General features: G+C 43.2%; 1 protein-coding gene across 2 annotated transcripts; it reads left to right on the top strand.

The window, feature by feature from the left end:
* Window positions 1-7,874: 7,874 nt before the first annotated feature.
* On the top strand, window positions 7,875-11,608 carry LOC105007967 (NAD(P)(+)--arginine ADP-ribosyltransferase 2-like). Of its 2 annotated transcripts, none has more exons than XM_010867115.5 (2): window positions 7,875-8,055; window positions 9,083-11,608. In XM_010867115.5, exons 1-2 carry the CDS (start codon window positions 7,984-7,986, stop codon window positions 9,842-9,844), a joined length of 834 nt encoding a protein of 277 aa, XP_010865417.2. In that variant the 5' UTR covers window positions 7,875-7,983; the 3' UTR covers window positions 9,845-11,608.
* The last annotated feature ends 7,054 nt before the right edge of the window (window positions 11,609-18,662 follow it).

The raw sequence follows: 18,662 nt of genomic DNA, 5'->3' as shown, positions 1-18,662 counted from the left end.
CTTTCAGAAATGCTTTTCTGGTTTTAAAAGTTGGTTGCAATGTGTGGTTATTTTAATTACTGTTGCCTTTCTATCAGCTCGAACCAGTCTGACCATTCTCCTCTGACCTCTGCCATCAACAAGGCATTCTTGGCCAGAGAACTGCTGCTCATTAGATATTTTCTATTTTTCTGACCATTCTCTATAAACTGTAGAGATGGTTGTGTGGGAAAATCCCTGTAGATCAGCACTTTCTGGAATACTCATACACAACCATGCCACATTCAAAGTCATTTAAAACACATTTCTTCCCCATTGTCACAAAAGGTGGTGTAGTGCAGTGTTGCAAGAGCAAGGAACCAGGTGCAGGCAGGTGTAGTCGGTGTAGTCTTTAATTTATAAGAAATAAACAAACACCGAGCACAAAACACACAAAAGCAAAGGGCTGACTAAAGCAGCAAAAACGACTATAAGAAATTATACAAGTACTTACACTAAACGGCAACACACAACATCCAAACATGACAAGCACAATGAGCCACAATGTGGGGAGCAGAGGGGAAACATATATACACATACAAACGATTCAAATTGGGACCTGGGGCCTGTTGCACAAAAGTAGAATGAAGAAATCCAGGATAACTGAAAAAGCGCAGCTTGACTTAGCGTGATCCGCTCATCGCGGCTTAATCGGTTGCACGTTTGCCGAGCCAGGATGAGAAGGTGAAGCTATGTCAAGCCAGGTGTAGATAGTCGGGATAAGTGCACGTCCACGGCGTTCTTAAATAGACCACGGTATCGATCACAGATTCACTGATTCAGAGATGGAGAAGACGCGTGCGGCATATTTTTCACCCGAGGAGCAGCAACTAATTATGTAAAGCATATAATGTGCAGAAAAGGAAATACGGCGGCTGTTATTAAACTGAGAGAAAAAGCCTGGCAGACAATAGCGGACCGACTGAATGCGTAAGTATTTAAAAATATCTACTTTCTAGAAAAGTTGTACACTGTTTTAATTGCTTTTAATATGCTTGTTTTATTTGTCGGTTTCAGTGCTGTATCTCGTTGTGTGCTAAATGTGCTGGTTGTACTGTAGGTGTCTTTGAGTGGGGGGGGGGGGGGGGGCTTCCTTGATTTGAACCAAGGAAGGCCTGTGATGGAAGGATCTGTATGTAACAGGATCCAGACGCAGTACAGTATGACAGCCAGCCTGGCAACATAGTAAGTATGGGCTAATGGAAATCTGAATAATGCACAATTCCTGCTGTGCTAATCAATGGGTGGTTTACAGAATTCACAAACTGTAAGATGTCTGTATACATGACATCTGAACAAGCAAATAGAGCTGGCAGATGCACAGATTGCTGTAAGTTTAAGGACTCTCCAGGATCTGGACCTTGGTATAGAAATCAAGAATAGAACACTGAGGAAAATCCAGAAACTAGAAAAATAAGTGACTTCAATCCACACTGTTAGCTCATCTGTAAAACAATGTATTAATCATGTTTTTCTTTCTCTCTCCCAAGCTCCAAACTGGCAAGTGACAGCACTAAAATAAAAAGCTTGAGAAGCGTTGTGGTGGTCCCTGTGTGATGAATGTACACTACACTATGCAAAGTTATTAGTTCAGTGAGATGAGATAAAAATTGAGGTTATGAAACCAAAGTAAGCTACTATAATATCGAACAAAACATTAGGCCTAATGAAGGAGTAACACAAACAATCCTTTATTGGAGAAGGACAAGACAATGAAATCACTCATCTGAAATAATGTATTGGTCTCTGACCAGCCTGCCATTAATGTCATCTGGGAATATAGCTGCATTGTCCCACTCAATCTCCGGTTCCACTGCTGGACCCCTTTCCTTTCTCAGACAGGCAATATTGTGTTGGACCGTGCAGACTACAGTAATGTCACAGGCCCTGTCTGGGGTGACCTTCAGGTGGTGGAGACACTGAAATCGTGGCTTGAGAAGGCCAAATGCCATCTCAATTCAGGCCCTTGTTCTTGCATGGGCAAGATTGTATCCTTGCTGTGCTGCTGTCTGAGGGTCTGCAAGGGGATTGAGAAGTTATGTCTCACAGGCATAACCCTTGTCTCCCAGCAGAACGCCAGATAATTCACCTGAGAATACAAAATGTAATCATTACAACTACACAAGTAAAACCTTTGACGCAATTGTGTTTATCAGTGAAATGTGTGTGGCCTACCTTGTGATAGTCGCTGGGAAATGGTACTGGACCTTAAAACTCGGGAGTCATGGACAGACCCAGGCCACTTTGCCTCCACATTGGTAAAGATGCAGGCAGCATCACAGATCATCTGAAACAATGCAATGTTTCCTATTCAGTATACATGTCATGCACAGAATACATTTGGGCTAATTTTTACATGTAATATTGATACTGTGGAAGGATTTTCTGTTGACACAATCTCCCTCGTGGGCCCCTTAGGGGCGTTTAATGTGGATCTGTGTGCAGTCCAGCGCACCAATGACATTAGGGAAAGCTGTAACACAAAATAGTCTGAGTATATCCTGTGACTGTTGTAATGTAACACATTTTTGTAATCTGTAATTCATGTTACCTGCAATCTTGTAGAAATCTCTTTGATGAAGCACATTCTTCTGTGGCCAGCGAAGGTAATAAAGATGTGTGCCAAGGATTTCAGTGCCAAACACACTTCTGACACAACGGCAAATAGTGCCTTTATTTAGAATTTCGGCATGTCCCACGGCATATAAAAACATGCCGCTTCTAAAAAATTGCAGTGCCACACAATAACGGATTCCATCTCCAGTAAATCGATACCTCTCATGCAGGTACTCGTCGGGAAAAGCTAAAGGGTCTGATCTGTCCCGAAACACCCTCTCACGTTTGAAAGCACGTCTAAATATCAGCGCTTCTTCATCCAAAATGTCATTCAGAAATGGGCATGCCATGGTGCAGGGAGAAACACAGGTGAATGGGACTTCATATATTGCCCTCATCACTGACTTCATTGAAATCCCTGTTGCAAATTCATCAACCATTTCAAACCATATTAACTGCAATAGTAGGATTTAAATCAAACTCGTCACAGCAATAGTGACAAGTAATGCGTGTTAATAACAATAAAGCAGAACACATTCAGAAGACAACGGAACGACTGTTAAAGACGTTTATTTCGGATCAGAGCGGCAGCTGATTTAACACAAGACTCCAGGATTAATCTTAGCCTGGCTGTTAGCCTGCTCTGCAGCAGGCTAGCTGCAAAGAATAAATCTCCATGGTTACTTGGCTGGGTTTAATTCAGCCTGCTTTTGTGCAACCAAGTCAAAGCTAAATTAATCCAGGATAACTTGGATATCCCAACTTAATCCCTTATCCTGGTTTTGTGCAACAGGCCCCTGGTGTGAAGGATTGAAAACATGTGACAGTCCGGGATGTGTTCGTGAGAATATGGGAACTTGTGAAAATATAGCACGGTGGCGCTGCTGCTCACCGCACCATGACACCCATTCTGATGCTTGGCTTGAACTTTGTCTTGCAGATCATCTTGACCATGTCTACATGCCTAAATGCATTGAGTTGCTGCCACATGATTGGCTGATTAGATATTTGCATTATCAAACATTTGAAAAGGTGTACCTAATGAAGTGGCCGGTGAGTAACCATGTTTTGAGATGATACAGTACCAGTTTAAATTACAATGATCACAAACAGTGAATTAAATAACTACACTTCATTAATTTAAGTACTGATGGTGTATGATAACAAAATTTAAGGTTTTGAGGCAATTGTAATGTATATAGTATGTCCTACATTTTCCAAAAGGAGGTGTAATAACTGCAGATGTTCGCTGTAATATAATGATGTATTTCTGTCATACCAATAAAGAAACTTCCAATCAAATAGCTGTGAAAAAAACCTTATCACCACCCACAGGAGGGACCATAAGGGGCCGGTGCAGAGAGGATCGGGTGGCAGTCGAAGGCGGAGGCCTAGACAACCCGATCCCCGGACACGGAAACTAGCTCTAGGGACGTGGAATGTCACCTCGCTGGCGGGGAAGGAGCCTGAGATGGTGCGTGAGGTTGAGAGGTTCCGACTAGAGGTAGTCGGGATCACCTCTACGCACGGATTGGGCTCTGGAACCACACTCCTTGAGAGAGGATGGACTCTTCACCACTCTGGAGTTGCCCATGGTGAGAGGCGGAGGGCTGGTGTGGGTTTGCTTATAGCTCCCCAGCTCTGCCGCCATGTGTTGGAGTTTACCCCGGTGAACGAGAGGGTCGTTTCCCTGCGCCTACGGGTCGGGGATAGGTCTCTCACTGTTGTTTGTGCCTACGGGCCGAACGGCAGTGCAGAGTACCCGACCTTCTTGGAGTCTCTGGGAGGGGTGCTGGAAAGTGCTCCGACTGGGGACTCTATCGTTCTACTGGGGGACTTCAACGCCCACGTGGGCAACGACAGTGACACCTGGAGGGGCGTGATTGGGAGGAACGGCCCCCCTGATCTGAACCCGAGCGGTGTTCAGTTATTGGACTTCAGTGCTAGTCACAGTTTGTCCATAACGAACACCATGTTCAAGCATAAGGGTGTCCATCAGTGCACGTGGCACCAGGACACCCTAGGCCGCAGGTCGATGATCGACTTTGTTGTCGTTTCATCTGACTTGCGGCCACATGTCTTGGACACTCGGGTGAAGAGAGGGGCGGAGCTGTCAACTGATCACCACCTGGTTGTGAGTTGGATCCGATGGCGGGGGAGGAAGCTGGACAGACTCGGCAGGCCCAAGCGTACTGTAAGGGTCTGCTGGGAACGTCTGGCCGAGTCTCCTGTCAGAGAGATCTTTAACTCCCACCTCCGGCAGAGCTTTGACTGGATCCCGAGGGAGGCTGGAGATATTGAGTCCGAGTGGACCATGTTCTCCACCGCCATTGTCGAAGCGGCCGCTCGGAGCTGTGGCCGTAAGGTCTCCGGTGCCTGTCGAGGCGGCAATCCCCGAACCCGGTGGTGGACACCGGAAGTAAGGGATGCTGTCAAGCTGAAGAAGGAGTCCTATCAGGCCTGGTTGGCTTGTGGGACTCCAGAGGCAGCTGACGGGTACCGACAGGCCAAGCGGACTGCAGCCCGGGTGGTTGTGGAGACAAAAACTCGGGCCTGGGAGGAGTTCGGTGAGGCCATGGAGAAGGACTATCGGCTGGCCTCGAAGAGATTCTGGCAAACCATCCGGCGCCTCAGGAGAGGGAAACAGTGCCCTACCAACGCTGTTTACAGTAGAGGTGGGCAGCTGTTGACCTCAACTGGGGATGTCGTCGGGCGGTGGAAGGAGTACTTCGAGGATCTCCTCAATCCCGCCGTCACGTCTTCCATTGAGGAAGCAGAGGATGAGGGCTCAGAGGTGGACTCGTCCATCACCCGGGCTGAAGTCACCGAGGTGGTTAAGAAACTCCTCGGTGGCAAGGCACCGGGGGTGGATGAGATCCGCCCTGAGTACCTCAAGTCTCTGGATGTTGTGGGGCTGTCTTGGTTGACACGCCTGTGCAACATCGCGTGGCAGTCGGGGACAGTGCCTCTGGGATGGCAGACCGGGGTGGTGGTCCCTCTTTATAAGAAGGGGGACCGGAGGGTGTGTTCCAACTATAGTGGGATCACACTTCTCAGCCTCCCCGGGAAAGTCTATGCCAGGGTTCTGGAGAGGAGAATACAGCCGATAGTAGAACCTCGGATTCAGGAGGAACAGTGTGGTTTTCGTCCAGGCCGTGGAACACTGGACCAACTCTATACCCTCTACGGGGTGATGGAGGGTTCATGGGAGTTTGCCCAACCAGTCCACATGTGTTTTGTGGATTTGGAGAAGGCATTCGACTGTGTCCCTCGCGGCATCCTGTGGAGAGTGCTTCGGGAATATGGGGTCCTGGGTCCTTTGCTAAGGGCTGTCAGGTCCCTGTACGACCGAAGCAGGAGCTTGGTCCGCATTGCCGGCAGTAAGTCAGACTTGTTCCCTGTGCATGTTGGACTCCGGCAGGGCTGCCCTTTGTCACCGGTTCTGTTCGTAATTTTTATGGACAGAATTTCTAGGCGCAGCCAGGGGCCGGAGGGTGTCAGGTTTGGGGACCACACGATTTCGTCTCTGCTCTTTGCGGATGATGTTGTCGTGTTGGCCCCTTCAAGCCAGGACCTTCAGCATGCACTTGGACGGTTTGCAGCCGAGTGTGAAGCGGTGGGGATGAAAATCAGTACCTCCAAATCCGAGGCCATGGTCCTCAGTCGGAAAAGGGTGGCTTGCCCACTTCAGGTTGGTGGAGAGTGCCTGCCTCAAGTGGAGGAGTTTAAGTATCTAGGGGTCCTGTTCACGAGTGAGGGAAGGATGGAACGGGAGATTGACAGACGGATCGGTGCAGCTTCTGCAGTAATGCGGTCGATGTATCGGTCTGTCGTGGTGAAGAAAGAGCTGAGCCGCAAGGCGAAGCTCTCGATTTACCGGTCAATCTACGTTCCTACTCTCACCTATGGTCATGAGCTTTGGGTCATGACCGAAAGGACAAGATCCCGGATACAGGCGGCCGAAATGAGCTTTCTCCGCAGGGTGGCTGGGCGATCCCTTAGAGATAGGGTGAGAAGCTCGGTCACCCGGGAGGAGCTCGGAGTAGAGCCGCTGCTCCTCCACATCGAGAGGGGTCAGCTGAGGTGGCTTGGGCATCTGTTTCGGATGCCTCCGCAACGCCTTCCTGGGAAGGTGTTCCGGTCCCGTCCCACCGGGAAGAGACCCCAGGGAAGACCTAGGACACGCTGGAGGGACTATGTCTCCCGGCTGGCCTGGGAACGCCTCGGTGTCCCCCCGGAAGAGCTGGAGGAAGTGTCTGGGGAGAGGGAAGTCTGGGCATCCCTGCTTAGACTGCTGCCCCCGCGACCCGGCCCCGGATAAGCGGAAGATGATGCGATGCGATGCGAAAACCTCTTCATGCAGCTGATTGTCACAAACTAATTCTTTAAACATGACTGTAGGTGCGTTTGCATTTGTATGCACATACACAGATACATAAATCTGCAGCAGGTGTTGAAAACAAATGACTGGTGGGCCTAACCCCCCCCCCCCCCCCCCCAAAAGTGGCCACAGTTGACCCAAGAATAAACACACTTGATCTTGCAGACTGGGTAAATTAAAAACATGACTTGTCTGTTTGGTTGCCTATCAAAACTGTTAATCATTATTTAAACTGCAATAATAGAACCTTCAGGAACTGGGATTTCGTCACACATTTTTATGGTATAAAGCATGTAGGTAAAACCTTTTGGATAGTCCAAATAATTTGTATGTATTCATCAATTGGGTCATCTTTACTTCATGTGGAGACTTTGTGGAGAAAACATTAGCGTTAACATTCTAACCAGGCCAATAGGCGCTGTCCAAGGACAAATTCTTTCTTTTGCAACCCGTCTTCAGCATATTAATTAACAGACCACGAACTTCCTGATACATGCTAGGAGGAATGGGCCGATAATGCGCGTGTTTGTACAGTATTTCACAAAAGTGAGTACACACTGTGAACTTTCCCTTTAAATCAAGATGACCACCAGAGTTTCCTTCTGAATAACTTTTCACATTTCAGTCAAAAACAAGCGATATGTAAAGGGATTTCTATGAGTCTGTATTCATGACCTCTGTTTGAAGACTGATGTAGCTCAACATAAATGTTATATGATGAAAGTAAGAATACAAATATTTGTATGCTAAGAAATATTGCCAATTTGGTCATCTCCATTAGGTTTAATACCAATTAACACTCTGGGAAATAAATATGAATAAATAAGAAGTGAAACTCCATAATGACTGGTTTTGAGGAAATGACACGTTCATCTTTTCAGTGATGGGGAATGTGAAAATGAAATTAAAATGTAAGAACACCAGTATAATAAGGCTCCTCTACACGTTGAACATTTCAATACTGATCCTGTATTCTATAAGACAACAACTCTCCTTTGCAAGACATTGCCCTTGGATAAATTGACATCATGGCAAAAGATAAGAGCCTAATGTTTGTTGTGCTATATTTAATTCATGTTTGGACGCTGGGTGTGGACTCGGTAAGAGGACATTTTGTTATGGAAAAATATTAACTTCACGCTAGAGATACTTATATATTCCATAATCGTTGCATAGACTATTGCATAATCATTTCCATAGCGGTTGAATTTACACTTGCATGTTCGAGACGTACTACGCAGGATTGTGACCGTCTATCGCGCGAGGTAAAGTTGGTTTTGTGTAATAACAAAGTTTCAAGAGACATTTGTGGTAAACAAATGAAAAAGTTAAAAATAACTTTCATTCTTCAGTGATCTCTATGAACATTCATAAGTGAATATTGTGGTCAGTGGATGAAGGGATATGCAATTTTTATGAAATAACCTTTTCAGAGGGCGTCATATAAACCTAATTCCTAGTGCAAATTATTTCTCAAATCGACAGACAACTTTTACAAACTTTGATTCAATACACAAATATCATATCCTGAACTTTCAAAAACAATTCTCACGGATGACTATGAAACTTTTCAAAAAGTATCACAGGAACTTAATTCCAAATTCAAAATGTTCTGTATTCAGTGTAATCTCTAATCACTGTGCTATATTTATATATCACTGTGTGACACCTGATATTAAGTATCACATTTTTATCAAATCTGCATTAACAAGGACTCATGTGAAGTTACATGAACAAAAAAAGACAACTGGCTCCAGTCTGAGGGAAGTGTATACACACCTTTTAAAGTCTTATTTCCTTTCACTTTTTAAATGATTGTGAATACCAGTTCATTTCGTGTTTGTAAAATGTCAGGTACCCTGTCAACAGAGCTTACAGGCAGCAGCCAAGATAATCACTGGTCATTAAATGTATTTTCACCAGTGTGGCCGGATACAGCCCCTTGTCTATGATCCTAAAGGTCAAACAAAAAAGGAGCTGGGTGCAAAAGAGTGACTCCTGTACTAATCACTGTATATTCATGGAAAGATCCTAAAACGCCAAAGGAGTCAGAATAGTTCTCAAGGAGGCCCATAGGGGACAAGTACTATAGGTGTTATAAAGTAATGTATTGTATTGTTTTTACAGATCACATTCCCACTGGGCATGACCCCTGATTCCATTGATGACAAATATGACAAATACAGTAGCTGCAGAGATGTTATGTATGGGAAGGTTAACAGGGTTTACCTACCAGATGAGAAAAAGGCTAATCCTGAGTTCAACTCATCTTGGATGAAAGCAGAGGAAGAATGGAAAAAGACCGTTCTAGACGATTCTAAACTGACAAGAGAACAGTTCATTGCCATCTATGTGTACACAAATCCGAGTACTTCTATCTTCTCCACCTTCAACACAATTGTTAGAGATGGGAGCGCACCATTCAAGTACCACTCCCTGCACTTCTTTTTGACTGATGCCATTCGTACATTGAACAAGGGGTGTGAGAACACCTACCGCAGAACCACCGTGGATTTCAATCCCAAACTATTTTTTCGTTTTGGCACCTTCACCTCCAGCTCTCGTTCTCCTAATATAACAACCTATGGGAATGTATCATGCTTTAGTATCAAAACATGCTATGGTGCATATCTGGAGCCCTACACTGCCACGAAAGAAGAGGAGGAGGTTTTAATCCCCCCCTATGAGGTATTCAAGGTCACCAATGTCCAGCAAAATCCACCCAAGAACGAGCCATTAGGTGACTGTAAAGTAGTCTACACAGTAGAGAGCATCGGAGTTCAGAGCAACTTCAATTGCAAATTGCTTAACAAAGCTGGATCAAACAGATCATCAAACAAAGGCTATATCATGTTGTATATTATGTTGATAATATCTGTACATTTCTGATAACCAAAGTGCAATAATACAATTAAATATATAGAAAGGACAGCAGATAGCAAATTCCTAGTATTTGGAATGTTTGGCCAGTAAAGATCAGAAATGTGAATCCCTTAGTTGACATTTACATTTGTAAAGATCCTGTTAACCACATGTCACCTGCAATGTTTGCTTAGTTCAGGCTTTTTTAGTTGTTGTTTTAATAAACATGTTGATGTATCCAAGGATTTGTATCCAAGGATTTGTTTTGTGTTGGCACAGCGACTGGCCTTCCCCGATTGTATCGCCTCTGTAAAGCTGTGATGTATGGTCAGCAACCGGATTGAATTTAAACAGTTATCAGATGGTTATAAAAGCAAAACCAGGTCATTATTGTATTCCCTTTGTTCCTGTGCTTGGATGTGTTAACTATACTCTCCTTCTTGGTCTTGCTCTCTCTCCCTCTCTCTCTCTGTCTTTCCCCTTTTCTCTCTCTCTCTCTCTCTACAGTAGACTTTGTGTTTACGGCCTTTTAGGCCATGCATATGTTCTCTCCATCCCTTTTTTATTCATGTTTGGATAAATGGTTTGTTCTTTAAATATTGTCTTGTAATAATCATATTCCCTTGTTTAATGTTTACGTCTACAATGTTAAGTGAATCCATTTGAATTATAAGACTTTTCTCATAGTCCTCCTTGCCATGCCTCGGGTTCAATTGTTATGTTGATAAAGATGTAACGTTGACGAAGGAAGTAGGACACACCCAGGGAGAATGGAGGAAAAGTAATACATTAAACGGAACAGACAGGAATAAAACAGAATACTGGTTGAAAGAACTTAAAAAGGAACAAAATAACATTTGGAACGTTACATTTGGGGTAAACCAGAAACCAAGACATTGGGGAAGTAGGAACTTAAATAGGGTTCATGATGAGGGAAAACAATAATGAATGAAAACAGGTGTCTGTGATGAAGTGAGGGAGAGAGGATGTTGGATTCACTGGTGCAGCTGGCTGCTGTACCAGAACGTGACAAATTAAATATTGGCTTGTGAATACGTTTTGAAGAAAAGAAAACTAGCTAAACCAAGCACAATACAGTTCATAGTAATAGTTCATTAATAACGTCAATAGACGTCTAATTAAAGGCCTTTGCTGACATCAGATTTAACAGTTGAAAACTCCACAGTGTCCCTCTACTAGAGTGCAAAGAACCGTGGCACAAGGATCTCTCCAAAACATCAAGGCAGTGACTCGTTTCAAGGCAGTGACATGTTTTTGACACCATTCTACATACTGTAGGCTTACTAGTAAAATTAACATGACGGGGTACTTCACAGTTACTCAGAGCAGAGTAGATACGACTATATCAATTACAGGAAGGAGCAGAGCGAAAATTAAAATTCTACCAACCTCTCTGCTTTTCTAGCAGGCCCCTCCACCAAGAAAAATCAACATGTGCCTAAAAGAGATGTCTAATTTTATTCCCAAAAGTCTCTTTGTTCAAACTGCTTACAGGCCTATATATGTAATTCAGCAATTGCTTAACCTGCCTGAAATGCAATGTAGATGAGGTTTCCACCTGATATATGTTCTTGTACTGGTGCAACATGAAAGCTGAATCACACCAAGCTACATTGTTTTAAATTACTTCAAATATTATTTGAACCCGGTCTGTATGAGAATGCAACTTGTGACAACGTTGTCACTGAAGCAATTACTGAATAAGGAGATTCACATCAGATGAGACTCTGGGAGTAAAATATAACATCAATGTTTTACAACGGCTGTCTGCCCCAACTGACATGTTTAGAAAGAACACCGGTTTGCGGTTAGCTGGAACAATACTTCACTTCCTCCTGTTGTTAACAGGAAACTATATTTGTCTGTGAAACCCATAGAAAGGTTGACTAAAACCAACAATATTCTATTGCAAGAAAAAGCAGGAAGATTCACTGTCTTACAGTTACTTTAACAACTGTATTTGCCTAAACATTTTTACAATTTAGATTGCTCCATTTGCGTATACTCTCCAGTGTCTAGAGAACGTCACAGTTAAAAAAAAATGTTTTTTTCTTTTGGTTATTTAAAAAAATCTCAAAAGGAGGAATAAACACCTCTTTCTCAGGTTGTCTGGATGCAAAGAATCTAATACCAATCGGTTAACTTTACCAACAAAATCTTTTCTGGTTCTTCTGTATGTGATATGACAGGTCAAGCAGAGAGCTTCAGTCAAGAGGAAATGCAGGGAGTGGAACTTGAAGGAGGATTTCTACTCTGTTCTATTGTTGTCTACAGCCTTGTTGAACTCAGTGGCCCTCATTTATCATTCTTGCGTAGAAACGGGTGTATATGCTGGCGTAAGATTTTGCTTACACTCCTCTCACCGCCTGATTTATGAAGCTGTGCGTACCTTTAAAATCCAGGTGTACGCAATACCTGCCCTTGATAAATGCCGCGGCTGAAAATGACCGTCATTAGAATAACACGCCCCTATATATTCAAGTCTCCACTTCCCCCACGCCCTCATTTTACGCCATGGACACACGGAAGACGGCAAAAAAGAGAAACTTCTCTGACGTGGAGATTGAGACGATCACCAGGGAGGTAGAAATAAATAAAATTGTTTCATTTGGCAGTTTAAAAAGCGGAATAAAAGATGATGATGTGATGTGGAGTACCCTTCATTCACATTAATAATTGCATGACAATTTGTAATATTCGTCTTATTATTTCATGATATTTATTATTAATGACGTTTATTGTTATTTAGAAGAAGAATGTCGTTATTATTATTATTTCTATTATTATTATTTAATTTGTCAGTCTGAATTATATTTTGGTCATTAAAAGCCTTTTATTACTGAACCCAGTCCGTGCGCAACTGCCGGGCCTAACCCTGAAACGTCATGTAAAGCGCACAGGCTCGCATCTGAAGGAATACATATAAATCAAATGCTTTGGTAAAGTCACACAAATTAAACATTGAAGTCCATGTTGCACAAAACTAAACACTGAAGTTTTTTTTGGGGTCAGAATATATCATATCTTTTAGTTTGTCAGTGCGTTAGGATTTTTTTTCCTGCGCATTTCCGCACTAACTCAAAACGTGCGTACACCACCTCCTGAGCTGGCGTAGGATTTGAGAGTGCCGTACGCCAACGTCCATATTGATAAATCTCAAAGTCACCATGGTTTTGGGTGTACGCCAGGTGTACGCTGGAAATTTGGTTTTTGATAAATTTTGATAAATGAGGGCCACTGTGTATTACAGAATGACCAGCAGAATATGCACAAATAGCCTAGATATGATCATATGGAAGTTCTTAAGTATAGTAATTCGACTTGCTCTGTTTGAATATTTCCTTTTATTTATTTGCAATTAATGTTGAATTTTAAGCCTCTTTAAAGGGCTCATTGTCTTTTCACCTGGAAGATATTGCTTCTTCACTTTGTTGTACATTTACTCAGTGCAGCCTTCATACATGTCATCAACAGAGTTACAGGCCATGTCTAAGGGTCTGCAGACATAGATGCACTAGTCTAAAGAGCTCAGACCCAGGAAACTACTAACCTGCAACCATCCCTCCCACACTGTCACACAGCAGACATACGCTTCTTCTGTAAATATTGTTACTTGTTGTTATCGGGCCTCAAAGTAATTTCCAAGCCATTAATTAATGTGCTTTCTTTGTATCAAGTTAAAATGTACTCCGATGCGATGATTAAAGCCTCAGGTTCTCTTTGTCGAAATCTGTGTTACACAAATATCTTTTATCTTCTTATAAATTTGGGAACAACATGTTTTTCTTCAGGGGTGATGGAATTAATAATACAGGTTTGTAACAGATGAGATTGTTAGTATCGGAGGCTTATTTGCGTAGAGATACGTTTTATGTATGCAAAAGGAAGAGAGTGGGTTGGTATTACAATATTGGTGATATTTGAATATGTTAAAGCTTGTCTTTTGGGTACGAGATGCGTTGTTGAAAGACTAAATGTTAGTTGAAGGATTCACATACACCTAGAGTGCGATGTAATAATTTTTAGTTCAAAATTTCCATAACAACCATCTCATATGTATCAAATAGTTATGAATATTACCACCTTCGAGTCCAAAAAGCAATGAAATGCAGCACAGCAAATGTTAGGATCTTGTCTTTTGCCATCATGCAAACATTCCAATGGATGAGTAGTTGTCTTATTACTGCACGGCACTTTTATGGGAGCCTTATTGTACTAGTGGTTTTGTGGATATGTTAATTCCATCTCATTTTCAAAGCACCTCCTCTCACAGAACAAAGGCCTAAACACAACTACCTTTGATACACCAAAAGAGATTAAGCACACACGCTCACACACAAACACACAGCAGGGCAGGAAATCCAACATGACTTCTGGTAAATGTTTGTTCACACCATTCTAATGGTGAGCTGTGTGTATGTGTTTCTAGACCAAAAACCGCAATGCCACAGAGGGAATAGAAAGACACTGAAACATCATGATCATCTTTCACATGACTGATTCAGACCAGGAATACTCTTTGGCCAGTAGAACACTAATTAACCAGTCAAATAAATAAACAATCAATTCATATATCACATGCATTTAAAAAAATTGGTCAAAGAAACGTGCTGCAGATGCCACCTACCTGTAAGGTGGAAATGGAAAAACATAAAAACCCATTTGCCATATTAATGTTATGCTAACAGCGTGTGAAAGTGTGGTCGGGCATATTGTAACTGGGCTTTTTTGTGGCATTGGTGGTAAAGGCTTCTTTCTGGCAACTCGGCCATGCAGATAATTTTTGTTCAAGAATCATCGCATTGTGCTCCTTTAAAACCACACCGTCTTTTTCCAGAGCAGCAAGTATTTCTCTTGAGGTTACCTGTGGGTTTTTCTTTGTATCCCAAACAATTCTTGCAGTTTTGCAGTTTTGGCTTAAATCTTTCTTGGTCTAGATGACCTTGGCTTGGTATCAAGAGATCCCTGAATTTTTCCTGCCAGATTCAATGGTCCGTGACCAAATTGTGGTCGGCGTCAACGATAAAAAAGTGAGGGAGAGGCTCTTGAGAGAGACAGAGCTAACCTTGAATGAAGCAGTGCGTATATGTCATGCCACTGAGATGGCTATTCAGCATGCTAAAACCTTTGGTGACCACACAAAAATGAGCGGGAGTGACAATTCAGCTGTAGCTGCAGTAACAGAGAAGATGCAGAAAAGCAGAACGAGTAAACTGAAACAGCAGAAAGAACTGTTTAACTGTAAGAGATGTGGCAAAAGACACCCGCCAACACAATGCCCAGCGTATGGCAAAGTCTGTGCTAAATGTAAAGGGCAGAATCATTTTGCCAAGCAATGCTTTTCGAAAGGCGGACAAAGTCAAAGAGAGCGTGTGCATGCAGTGGAAGAAACATCCCTCAGTGACACATTCTTCGTTGGAATGGTGCAGCAGGCCGATATCAGTCAAGAAAGAATGGAACAGACTGTTGTGAATAGTGTTTCACGGGACAAGTGGATGACTGCTCTGGAAATAAATGGAGTAACAGTATCACCCAAGCTAGACACAGTAGCAAAAGTCAATCTGATTTCGGAGTATGATGTCAGAGCAATGAACCTCAAGCCGCGCATAAGTCAGAAAACTGTGCAACTCAAAGCCTATAATGGCCAGAACATTCCAAGAAAAGGAACATGTACTCTCAGAGTAAACGTTAAAGACAGAGAACATTGCCTCATGTTCGTGGTTGTTCCAGATGGCCATGATTCTGTGTTGGGAGACAAGGCATGTGAAGACCTGGGTCTAGTAAGAAGAATATACACCATAAATAATGGAGAAACATAGAACAGTGTGGAACATATCGTGAAACAGTTTCCAGACATCTTTGAAGGGTTTGGAGTATTACCATTCACCTACAAAATACAGTTAAAAAAAGATGCACAGCCAGTAGTTCACGCACCAAGACGGGTTCCAGCACCACCTCGTGAAAAGCTGAGGCAAGAGCTGGATAAAATGACAACAATGGGAGTCATAGGAAAAGTGGAAGAGCCTACAGAGTGGGTTAATTCAATGGTGTGTGTGTGAAGAAAGCCAATGGTGATCTGCGTATTTGTATGGATCCAAAGGACTTAAACGCAAACATACAGAGGGAACATTATAAAATTCCGACACGTGAGGAAATTCCAAGTGAGATGGCAGGTGCTAAGTTCTTTACGAGGCTGGATGCATCCAAGGGCTTTTGGCAGCTGAAACCACATGAGGAACAGCACAAAGTACTGCACATTCAACACACCCTTTGGCCGCTACTCCTTCTTGAGGATGCCGTTCGGAATTTCCTCAGCTCCTGAAGTGTTCCACAGGGCTATGGAACACATAATCGAAGGCATCGAGGGCGTTCGTGTTTATGTGGACGACATTGTATTGTGGGGCTCCATAATAGAACAGCACAATAAGAGGCTCATGGACGTCCTACAGCGAGTAAGGGAGTATGGGCTCAAGTTGAATAGGGACAAGTGTCGGTTAGGAGCGAAGGAAATCCCGTTTCTTGGAGATACACTGTCAGAAAGGGGTGTGGAACCTGACAAGAGTAAGATATAAGCAATACTTAAAATGCCCAGACCCACAGACAGAAAGGCTGTATTGAGAGTGATGGGGATGATCAATTTCATCGGAAAGTTCATACCCAACCTGTCTTCAAAAACAGTTTGAGAAAACTGTTGTGCGTTAAAGGCGAGTTCAGATGGACAGCTGATCATGAGCAAGAATGGGGACGACTGAAGACTCTCCTCACTACAGAACCTGTTCTGACGTTCTTTGAACCAACAAAGACAGATCTCAACAGATGCATCCAAAGATGGAATGGGTGCAGTTCTACTGCAGGCGGATGGAGATAATTGGAGGCCAGTCGCATATGCCTCGAGAACAATGACTCCAACTGAATGTCGATACGCACAGATTGAAAAAGAGTGCCTGGGCTTAGTGTATTTCACGGCTATGTGTGTGGCTTACCGACATTTGTGGCAAAGACAGATCACAAGCCATTAATTGCCATCATTAAAAATAACTTGAACTTGTCTCCAAGAATCCAGCGACTGAGGATGTGACTGCAGAGATACGATATGGAGCCAATTTACACTCAAGGGAAGCATCTAGTTCTGGCAGATGCTCTGTCCAGAGCAGTGGAAATGAGTGGAAAATGGTAAAGTTCCACAGAGGCTGTTGTGACTCAGCATGTGAACATGGTAGCTGAAGCTCTTCCAGTCACAGACACGAAACCCAAACAGATTGCAGTGGAGACTGAAAAAGATAAATGTTTGCAATTGGTCATTACACATCTGAAGGAAGGTTGGCCTAGAGGAGAATGTGCCCAGTACTACAACATCAGAACAGAGTGCTGTCAAGGGACATCTGCTGAGACAGAACAGAATCATTATCCCTCAGTCACTGCGACAGGAGATGTTGAGAAAACTGCATGAGGGACACCTTGGAGCTGAAAAATGTAAAAGAAGGGCTAGAACTGCAATCTACTGGCCCGGAATAAACGCAGACATCGACAGGATGGTGTCAACCTGTGATACATGCTTGACGCATCATGCTAAGCAACAAAAGGAGCCAATGATCATCACTGATCCACCGGATGGACCATGGCAGAAAGTTGGGACTGACTTATTCTTCCTGGACGGACGTAACTATTTGCTTGTGATAGACAATCTGTCAAACTACCCAGAGATTGCGTTGCTTTCCAGTACATCTTCTGCTTGTGTGATAATACACATGAAATCCCTCTTTGCGAGACACGGCATTCCGCAGGTGGTTTGCAGTGATAATGGGCCGTGCAACAGTGGCAAGGACTTCCAGACGTTTGCTGAGGAATATGGGTTTCAACACGTGACATCGAGCCCATTATATCCGCAGTCGAACGGAAAGGCAGAGAAAGGAGTACACATTGTGAAACTACTACACAAGAAAGCAGTGGACGGCCAATCAGATCCTTATTTAGCTCTGCTGAATTACCGTGCTTCTCCACTAGAACACTGTGTGTCTCCTGCTGAAATACTGATGGGGCGCAGATTACAAACCACACTTTATGCATAGCAACACAAAAAAAAGAGCAAATACCTGAAAAGAAAACAAAAAGCTAACTATGACAAGGCATCAAAATGCCTAGAACCACTCTCCAATAATGACACAGTAAGACTTGAGGATTCCGGTACCTGGACTAAAAGAGCCACGGTCCTGGAGGAGGTGAAGCCAAGGTCTTACACTGTCAGGACAGAAGATGGTCAGATCCTGAGGAGAAACCGGAGGAGTCTCCTGAAAACAAAAGAGACAGTAGAGAATACACATACAGGTGACACTGACTGTGGGGAGTCAACATCTGAAACACTTCCAGTACTGCATCACAATGAGCAAGCAAAAGAAATGCATTCACCTGTGCTGAGAAGATCCAACCGTACAGTAAAGCCTCCTGATAGACTTAACCTCTGAATATTGCTTAAACAGATCAGAAGCATTATAATTTTCATAAAAGAAAATGTAATCAGTTGATTATTGTTACTGTGAATGTAAATTAAATAATTCTGGAGATTGTTATTTGATACATTACATCCTGTATAATGTGAACAGTGCTTACTTCGTGATGAGATAATCTAGAAGTCATTAGTTGTAATGAGTTGTTCTTTTTGTCTAAGGGAGAGGGGATGTAGTGATAGTATAGTTGTCTATACTGGAACTAACCACTAGGTGTCAGTATTGTTACACTTACCTGCAGAATATACAGACAGGGAGTTAGACGAGCACATGTGGGATTGCTGTTCCTGCTCGCGACCTGAAAAGTTAAATAAAAGATA

Source organism: Esox lucius, chromosome 25 (assembly GCF_011004845.1).
Source record: "Esox lucius isolate fEsoLuc1 chromosome 25, fEsoLuc1.pri, whole genome shotgun sequence".
Taxonomy (NCBI): Eukaryota; Metazoa; Chordata; class Actinopteri; order Esociformes; family Esocidae; genus Esox; species Esox lucius.
Note: the sequence above shows the minus strand (reverse complement) of the source record. Positions and strands in the feature narration are given on the sequence as shown.